The sequence below is a fragment of the Sinocyclocheilus rhinocerous genome, unplaced genomic scaffold (genome assembly GCF_001515625.1).
Source record: "Sinocyclocheilus rhinocerous isolate Xijiao unplaced genomic scaffold, SAMN03320098_v1.1 scaffold192, whole genome shotgun sequence".
Lineage (NCBI taxonomy): Eukaryota > Metazoa > Chordata > Actinopteri > Cypriniformes > Cyprinidae > Sinocyclocheilus > Sinocyclocheilus rhinocerous.
The window spans coordinates 1,393,759-1,404,441 of NW_015627892.1; the positions used below are offsets into that span (position 1 = coordinate 1,393,759).

General features: G+C 39.3%; 1 protein-coding gene across 2 annotated transcripts in view; it reads right to left on the minus strand.

Annotated features, from left to right (window-relative positions):
* The window catches only part of sfswap (splicing factor SWAP), a 121,013-nt gene that overhangs the window by 17,498 nt on the left and 92,832 nt on the right, over window positions 1–10,683 (minus strand). For both annotated transcript variants that reach the window (XM_016548269.1, XM_016548270.1), the window contains exon 14: window positions 2,135–2,436. In XM_016548269.1, coding sequence (XP_016403755.1) covers window positions 2,135–2,436 — 302 coding nt within the window. The remainder of the gene's footprint in view (window positions 1–2,134; window positions 2,437–10,683) is intronic.

The following is a 10,683-nucleotide window of genomic DNA, read 5'->3' on the forward strand; positions in this document are numbered from 1 at the left end:
ATACGCGTGATTCGCAATGCTCAGGTGAAATGCTATAGTAATACTATAAATCTGCGGAAGCATTTGATATCACGCATAAGGCACCATGATTTCCGCAATGAATGAATGGCAGATGGTGCGGCGCACTGTTTTGTGCACACTACACATACTAAAGCGCGGATTACGCTCGCAGTGTTTTCAGCTTCTGCCGTCTCACTATATGATGAAATGAACACGAATGTCATCTCCAGCTGCTCTGAGAGTCACTTCATTAGCATTTACCGTTTCATTTGAGAAATCTACCGTCATATCACATACACAGCAGCTGGAAGTTCTTCACGGCAACCCGTCAAAATAAAAGTTTAGTTTAACGTTAAACTGTCAGAATATATTACTATTTAGCAGTCTTAAGACTCAATGCTACTACTGCTAATAAATATGTGTATATATATATATATATATATTCCTTATCTCGTATTAGAGGAAGCGATTATACTCCTTCCGATATTTCACCTAACAAGTTCATCGGAGTTATAGCCACACTTTTTGCCCTTGTTTGGCAAGTTTGCATGGAAATATAACCAAGAAAAAAGACCCAGAGATTGTGAAAGATGGAGAAAGAGAGAAAGAAGAAAGAGAGGCCTTTTACATACTGGAAGTGATTTAAATGCTGGGGTCGAAATGATTTAATCTCCAGAAATTATATTACGGCGTGTCAGGGCAGGCATGATGAGGGGACTGTAATTACTGCAACTTCAGCAGCGGATAATGACAAATTGGCCTTGATTTCCAATAAAGAGGACGACGCTTGTGAGAGATAAGCGACGGCGAGTCGTGCGCCTTCACACTAGAGCTTACTTTACGACAAATACACAAACACAGGTGCGCTGCGCATCCATTCAAACGAACTGAAAAATATCACAGATCGCTTGACGGAGAGTGAAACTCTGAAGCGCTCAGTCAGGGAGTTCTGTGAGTTAAAATATATCTGTGCTAATCATATACTCAGCCTCCAACTCACACACTGGCGAGTAAAATCTGAGAATTTATTAGCCATTGGCTAATATTAGACATCATTTAGTCGCCCAGAATGAAGATTTAGTCGCATATGCAAGTGATTTACTCGCAATGTAGAGGGTTGTTAAATAACAAGGGCGGCGGAGGGGTGAACAAAAGTTTAGAGGTGGGGTATTGCATCCTTGTCTCAAGTTTCTGGGAACAAAACTTTTGACAAACCACTCTCCCCAGATGTATTTATTCATATAGATGCAGGAAAAAGTATGTGAACCTTTGGACTATTACTATTGATTTCTGCAAACACTGATCATTAAAGTTTTTCTGCTTCAACTAAGTCACAATTACTCCTACATTCTTCCTGATTTTCCTATCTGAAAATCTGAGCTGCAATTACAGGAGTCATTTGGTGCACACAGACCCTAAATTTAAAGCGTTCACAGAAATTGAAATTCTATTACTATTGTCCCACCCTCACATTGTTCCAAACCTGTATGATCTTAGTTTTCCTGAAGAACCTGAAAGAAGATATTTTTGAGGAATGTCTGAGTCTTTTTTTTTTAATCCATATAATGAAAGTCAATGCTCGGTTATCAACATTCTTCAAAATAGCATTCTTCGAAAAATGTCAGACAGGCTTAGAACGACATGAGGGTGAGTAAGTGAGAAATGTGAACTGTCCCTTTAAATTGAAGGTTTCACATGCTCTTTCCAGCCTGCACTGAATGTTTACCCTGTGTGTTCAATAAAAACTACTTATTGTTTGTGTTTTATTTGTTTAAGCAGATCTGTGACTTAGTTGAAGATCAGATCACATTTTACGGCCAATTTATACAGAAATTCAAAGGAAAACATAGGGTTCACATACTTTTTCCTACAACTGTACTTCTAGGTTTAAGAAGTGAAATGTTCAAATGATTAATTCCAACTTTTAAGCCCTAAAACCACATTTTACATTTAACTTAAAAGGCCACTTAGATTAAAATTTTTGGATGGATAAAAAGGTGGAAAAGGCAGTTTAAAAACATAATTACATCTCAGTAAATGTAGCCCTAGGTACATGCCATTAGCAATTAACAAGCTCTTTTTTAACAGCTTAAATCGTTGCTGGAAATATATGTTACAACTCCCAAGTCATTACCTGGATCTCCTGAAGGTTCGATAGGCACTGGGCAAAGAGTGCTTGGTTTTGGATTTGGATCTGGAGCGGGACCTGGACCGAGACCTCCTCTTGTGTTTCTTCTTCCTCTTGTCTCGATCCCGATCCCTATCCCGCTCCCTTTCAGGCACACGGGAGGAAGACGAGGAGGAAGAAGTGGTCACATGAGATGCAGGGGCATTTGCACTCCTTGTTAGTGCACTTTCCAAGGGTTGGTAGTCAAATCCTGGTATACGAGACGTGTGTTTAGGGATGCCACTCATGTGAAGGGTGGACACCAATGGCTGTAGAGACACAACAAGGGAACAGGGATTAGACACACGAGACCTGAAGCACAACTCAGATGGGCACATGAAAGAAAACTGCCATTTTAATGAGCAAAATCCAATCAGGCTGCTTACTCCGGACAATATTACGACACATTTGAGATGAAAGGTGGTCCCAGTGGCTTTCTAAATTTGCGCATCTGCCCCAATCAATAGAGCCACAACTGGCTTCGAACGGTCTCGAGGACCGTATCCAATTTAGAAAGGTTTTTGCCATCAGTGTATGTCTCCATGTGAAAGGAAGCAATGTTACTATGTATGTGAACGGCTCCCCAGAGCAGTGCCTGTGTCTTTTTTATCCGTGGTCCTAATAGCTCCTCTTCACTCCTTCCACCCCAGAAATAGCGCTAATCAAAAATACTGGTTGTTTCGCAGCATAATATTGGGTCTGGCAGAAGCATAATTGGCCATTCTCTTCTGTTGTAATCACTTCAATATGTCTGTCTTGTTAAATGAGATTCCCTCTGCTGTTGGATTCACATCAGAAATGGAATTTCATCAATCAACGTTGCAGCTCATGCCTTCGAAACCACATCTGCAGGCAACGGTTTGTCACACGCGAGGAAATAAAAAGTCTATTTTATCACGAGGCAGAAAAGGAGACGGACTCAAATTCAGGCTTGAAATCTAAGGGCTACAGGTCATATGATACAGCTCTGGAGAGCTTAAACTGAACCAGGACGCAATATCATCCTAAAGTATTTTTAACAGTGTCCCAATTAATCTAGATATAGTGTTCTTTTCTCTCTATCTAGCATGGGAACGTCTCTTATGTAAAAGATAGTGCTGCTCAGGGCAAGAGAGGTGCTGTAGATGGAAGATTAGCAAATGTATGAATACAATTTAATGACTCTCTAGCTGGAGTTACATAATGGGACGCAGGGTTGAGTTTGATTTCAGGGGCTTTGGGTTGACATTTGGCTAGATAAACCCCAAAGGAGAGCGTGGACGACTGTCCAGTCTCTCTCTTCTGTTTTCGAGAGATAGGAACAAAGTGGCCTCCGAAATATCAAGCCTGCTAGAGCCCACGTTATTGGGCATGTGTATAGTTTTACATTTTCTGAAAAAAAAAAAAAGAAAAAAAAAAAAAAAATGCCAGAGCATTGCTATGTGGTTTCTAGGGTGTTTCTTACTGGCTGAAGTCAAACGAGTACAGCCTCAAGTCTCTATGATGTTTTGGTTACTAGATATGGCTTGGGTGCCACCTTTAACATGAATTTATGGGATTTTTAAAACAGTTTTATTGTCTAACATGCTTAAAATGTCTTAGAAAAGTAACAGCACAGCATGCCACGATTTGAGCACTGTGCAGGACAACTTAAGAAGTTTAATACTTAGGGTTAGGGGTTTGTAAAAAAATCCATAACCCAAGGTATGAGCAATAGTGATAGGCCTTCCCTTTTAAGTACTACTAAGTACACACTCACGGAGAGGAGCTGAGAATGCCAGGTCAGCAAAGTTAAAGAGCTTAGTCATTGCACATGTTAAGGAGAAAATTTTCGTCTAAATCCCCACAGTATAAAAACCAGCTGCTGTTCCACTGTTGGAAGTGGTGGAAGTGTGCAATTACAGCCAGCAGCCTTTTCCTTGTATATATTTTTCACAGTAAATACACACTCCAGGTCACAAAGGGCGGGAAAGCATCATCAGAGGTGAGTCAGCAGATACGTCTTCCTCAGCTTTTTGTCACCTCAATCTCCTCAGATTTTCCCCAAACACTGACTGCACAAGGCAGATTCAGTGTGTTATGAGAGGCATTTAAATGCATGAGCAGCAGCACAACACTCTGGATAGTCGATGTCTCTCTCTCTCCTATAGCCAGAAAAAGCACAGACACCCTTTTTCATTCAAATAATGACACCTAGAATGAGTCTCTTTGATCTTCACCACAGTTTACCTCGCTCTCCTGGGATTCCTCGGATACTGAAGTACAGCGACTCTGGCACAGACGGCGAGTCGAGACTCAGCGCTACGCTAATTAGCTTGGGCTTTGCTGGAATGAACCATTATTTACGATTCTCTTTAGCGTCTCTAAACGAAAGGCTATCGTTTCCCTAATTCTGAAGGAGCATCTGGTGAGCTTGGAGTTTAGGACGATCGTTCCAAAGGTACTTCAGGGAAACAGGAGTTGAATTTATTTACGATTTCTCTCCACACACAATATGTCACATCTAATGGGAGTCTAAAAAGCTATTATCTTCGTAATTACAGAGGAATGGACTTCATATTAACTTTTGGAATTTTCTTTGCCAAAAGAAAAATGTTTTCGTCTAAAAAAACAAATACAACACCACACATTTGATCTCCAAATCATGGTCTCAAGCATTTTTCAAGCTCCATTAAAAGGAGCACTGTAGTAGTGTTGGGGACCACAGGGAAGCTTTAATCTCACCCGACATTCGTGCGGGACATTAGGACACTTTCCTCCCACAGGATCTCTGACTGAGGTCGAAGGGATTTTAGAGAGTCTGAAAGCTGCTGTGTGCCATCTCACTACTCCATACACATGGTCGGGTACCTGCCAAATCGCCTTGATGTCTGCTGAAAATGCAAAACTAACTAAGTGCTGTGGGGTGAAGAATGATTTGTTGATTTCTGAGAGTTGGAAGGGGAGAGTAGTAGTAACCAACTGAAAGGAAGCAGTAAAGCGATTGCATCATGCTGGATGCAAGCGAGGGATTATGGAGAAAAAAATTGACTGAGAGGCTTGTTTAGAGTAAATTCTCTACGATCATGCAAACAATGCAAGCTGGTCACAATTTTCAGTCAATCATCTAAATTATGTGAACCCTTTCAATTTAACTGTATTTCTCATCAATTTTGACCTGACCTTCAACACAGTCTGTTTAAACAAATAACACAAACAAAAACACATTTCTTGTGTCTACTGAACACAGTGTGAAAACACTCACATTGCAGGGCGGAAAAAGTATGTCAACACCTAGGCTAATGACTACTCAGGTAATCTTAAGTTCAACTAACCTTGCGTTCAGTCAGTGAGGAGAGATTGGTGGTGTTGTTCAGCACTGCCCTAAAATTCTGGGTTTGCTAATCACAAAAAGCATTGCCTGATGTGTACCAAGCCTCAAGCATAAGAGTGTTGTGAACATCTGAGATTGAGAACTGTCGACCTGCCGAAAACTGAAAGGGGTCTCTAAAAGCCTTGTAGGGACACTATATAGGAGAAAAAAGGCACAGCAGTGGAGGGGCCATCATGGATTTGGGCTGCTTTTATGCCTCAGGGCCTGAATCGCTTGCTAGCATCAATGGAAAAGTGAATTCAAAAGTTTATCAGGACATGTTGTAAGAGAATGTAAGGTCATCTGACTGTCAACTGAAGGACAGTCACACAAAGCACAGGAGTAAACCAACAACAGAAAGACTTCAACAGAAGAGTCCTGACCTCAAACTGATTGAGATGCTTTAGTGTGACCTCAAGAGATTGATTTATATAAGATATTCTAAGAATTTTCTAACCTGTAAAGTCTGTAAAAGGAAAAATTGACAAAATTCAAGTGGTAATTGCTTCTAAAGGAGGGTTTACAAGTTATTCAATCTAAGGGTTTGCATTTTTTCACACCCTGCACTGTAGAATGTTCAGTAAAGACATGAAAATGTGTGTTAATTGTAAAAGACTGTGTTTGTCTATTAAATTTAATGCATGCAGAAATCGAGATAAATATGAAGGGTGCACATACTTTCCCCCCAGTAACTGTATGACATCAAGTCCTCATCCTATAAAAGCCTTTAATTATCAGAATCAGAAAGAGCTTTATTGCCAAGTATGTTTGCACATACAAGGAATTTGTTATAGTGTCACAAGCTTCCAGTACATGGAGACAACAACAACACACAGATAATAAAAATGAGATGTGAATAAAATGCCATTATACAAGCACCATTATACAAGCATTAAAAAGTTTTAAAACTGATTTTAAAACTATTACTATTTATTACAAGTTACTAATTCCCATCAAATAGGAATATGTTCAATCTGTGATTTAAATGGAAATGGCTGAAGTTCAACAAGTCAAAATGGCTGAATTCAGTCCTCTCTTCTGGTCAGTACTAGTGCTGGGCGGTATGACCAAAAATGTACATCACGGTATTTTTCAAAATTATACCGGTTTCACGGTACATGACGGTATTTTTTTGTCATGCATGACCGGGTGTTAACCATATTTTCTATTGATTGAGAGAGGAAATACTGCAGTATATTGACTTAGAATGCCCTATTTTACTGTCATGATGAGTGAATATTGTCAAAAAATACCACACTAAATAGTGACTAAACACGACACTGATGAATGTGCAGTGAAAGATGGATGTGTTCACATTAATCAAGCGAACAATGAATAATCTAAATTTCTATTAGATTATAGAAATATTCATTATGAACTATTCATTATGGCTATTCATTATGAACAATCCATTAATGTTTCAATGCTGGTGGAGCTCTCATCTTCAGAGGGGTAGAAATAGTGCTTTTAAGTCAAAATAATTAGCTTGTTTTTCTGCAGTATGCCAATATGATGAATGGACATCTGTCAGGAGGTGCTTGGCAAAGTAACAGCAACACAAGGGGTTCTTATTGACGTTCTGGAAGGTTCCCACCAGGGAAGTTAACTTTAAAAGAAACACACTGATTGTTTAACTGTCGGGCAATCATGAAGGGAACTATTATAACAATGGCTTTACTGAATAGCTAATTTGCTAGAAAAAACAGTGACCTGCCAACTTATTGTGATTCAAAAACTGTAAAGTGCAATTACATTAAATTATATGGAAGAAAACAAAATAATCAGCCATTCTTAAATAAGTCAAACAAACTAACACAAAATTAGTTTTTAAAGGAACAGTTGATAATAACAATTATAATAATTATTTATTTATTCCCTCATGTTGTTCCAAACCTGTATGACTTTGTGACCTGTGTAACACAAAAAAGACATTTTGAAGAATGATTGAACTCTTTTTGTCCATACACTGAAAGTCAATGGGGTCTAAAAAGAGGTGAGAGATGCCACATTTTGATACCAAAGCAAAAACTAATACTTGCCTATGAACATTCTGAAAATACTTTGTGTGTATTTAACTATTTATGTGCAGTAAATTGTGAAAAATAACTAAATTCAGTACTTTTGTGTTTCACAGAAGAAAGAATGTCATGCAGGTTTGGAATGACATGAGGGAGTAAATTATATATATATATTTTTTAAGCAATCCCTCCCCATCTGCCATTGGTCAGAAACAAACAGTTAGCCCCACCCCAAAATCACACCATTGGTTGACTCACAGCCTACACAATTTCTGAATGTCAAATAAGCAGACTGTTCAACAACAGCTTCAGAAATCTCTATCCCAGCCGTGATACACTCCAATCGCTTCATTAGCTATGTTTCCAACCAAAGATTCGAATTAAACTTATGCGCAAAACCTGAATATCGCATAAAACATATGCGAATAAAGCACCGTTTCCATCCAACGAGTCAAAGAGAACAAAATCGTCACTTCCTGGTAAACTGTGGCTCTAAAGGAGAAGCCACTGAATATAATAATTTTCATATAGGCTATGATATAAATTACTTGCACCTCAGAGCGAGCAGACGTAACACAATAAATGCTGGCAATGCTTTCAGAGGTGGATGCTGCTGTTTGGGAATGCAGTCGTGTAAGACAATTATACAGAAATACTTTGACGACAGACTATGCTCAGGCTTTTCAGAATGACCATAACAACATATAGATGCTGTGAACGAGATTGGTCCGCTGCTAGTCAAGTTATCCCGTCTCATAGCGCAAAGTCACATGACTTTTTCAATGCGCATGGAGGAATTTATTCAGAAAATGTGTTTCCATCATAGTTTATGCGCATTTTTTCTTATCGGATAAAACGTTTATCCTACTCAAATGTGCGCATAAGTTTTTTATGCGCATCTTTAGAATTTATGTGCATCTTGGCGTTTCCATCCAGCGTTTTTTTATGCGATATTCCAAAATGCGCATAAAAATAGGTGGATGGAAACGCAGCTAGTGACACCACCAATCCCTGCATTCTCGTTTAACACGGACAAAAGAGAAGTGCAACGACACCGAGTCTCACCTCCGCACCCCTGCTTTTGTAACTAATCAGAAGCGTGTTCCCTCCCTGTGAGCCGTCTGTCTTGTTAAAGCAGTACCTGCTGGAAACACCTCTCTCATGAGTAGGGATGGGTACCGAAACCCGGTATTTAATCGGTCCCGGGGCTAAATTATGAAAGACCGGAGTATCGATAAGCAGAAACGTTAACGGTTCTGCTATCGGTACTGGAGATATTAAGAAAACACACATACATTTATTATTGCTATATATACTTCAAATACACACAAAAATAGGTCAAATTGGCCGGCTTGGAGAGTATTTACTTAAACACACTTCATGTCTTAAGTGGAGGAGAACAGTTGGGAGAAAATCTGATGTGTGTGTATCGATAAGCAGAAACGTTAACGGTTCTGCTATCGGTACTGGAGATATTAAGAAAACACACATACATTTATTATTGCTATATATACACATTATCTTGCAAATTCTATCTCACCAGAGTCGCCAGCTGTTTTTCAAAGAGAGCTTTTTTTTAAAAGAGCAGCTCACATACAAAGAGCCCAATCAATTAAATGGTAAATCACACATCAGAGGGGCAGGAGTGTGTGCAACTGGGAGCTTTAAAAAAACGCTCAAATACACAGATGCACACTAAGGGGACATCAAACAGGTCCCGACAGCCTCACATCCAGGGTAAAAATTTTCACACATGAAAGACAATGTAAATGTGACACTAGGGAGACCTTAGTCTTAGCATCAGATGTCTGCTGCCTGTATACTCACTGTCTGATAAATATTGCTTAAATAACAGAAAAAGCTTTATTCACCTGGCAAGCTGTAATCTGATTGGCTGACTTGGCAAGAACTTTAACAGCACTCAAGGTTTTTTTTGGCCTAAAACAAGGTACCGGGCTGATAAAACAATGCTTTTGTGTTTGAAATTTGGCAAAGTTTGCAAGGTAAGTGGAATCAAATCATATAAAGATATTCAAAGAAACACTCATAAATGGCACATAAAACATGTTGTTGGGTGTTTTATATTTAATTAACCTACATTAAAATTACTGAAGAATTCTTTGTTTTATATATCATCACATCACGGACACCAGGTTGAAAACCCTTGCTCTATTAAGAACAACAGACTCACACCAAGCACACGACCTGCTCTTCAAAAAGAAAATGCAGCAATGCTGAAAATAAAATAAATTGGAATCTTCAAATAAAGACAGACAGGAAATACAAGAATAAGAGAGGTGGGAACTGGCCAGGTTTCTATTTCAGCCGTTGTGAGATCTGCAGTGGCTTCAGGGGATTGTTCTTTCTTAAACTGTGACAGTTTGCGGTTGACTCGAACAATGCGCACAGTCCTAAGCGAAAACACGAAATCAAAAGTGAAGGTCAACAAGGTGGCCATACTGTCACATCTGATATTCATCTCCTTCAAAAAGAACGGCAATGATTAGGCATCCTGTGAGCTCCACTATTCCTGTGTGTTCCACTTAATAATGAAAGGTCAATAATAAGAAACCGGATTAAAGTAAAAGACATAGCAATAAAGCAGTCAATCTAAGACTGATGACTCAAGGGTCGCTGGAGAGTCGGCAGCCCACTGTGAACAATTTACGGTGCATTCATCAAACGAAAGACAGCAGGACGACCAGCTGGCACAAAGATTTTCTGCAGGCCTGAACATTTCCTAATTATTCTGAATACACTCAAGGTGAAAAATATGGCTTTAATGATTACATGCCGCCTGTTTATTTAGCACCCAGAATAATTTCCGACAACATACTGTGAAAGCCTGAGATGCATCTAAATTTTCCCGGCTGGTGAGCCAGGAGGTGGAAGCACCAAAAATATGCCATTTTGAAGACTGCACAGCCAACATACAGTTTTTCAGATAAGCACATACAAAAGCATTGACAAATGCAAATACAAATTTCATTCAGATATTGCTGTCAGAGCTGTAAAAGCTCTGTAAAAGTGTTAAAATCCCAGCACACCAGGGACTGAAGCAACCTCTCCTAACCTGTCTTTGACTTCATCTGCACATGCATTCTTTGAGCAATGAGATCAAACATACAAGAATGGCAGAGGGAAAAAGAGAGGGGGGGGGGGGGAAA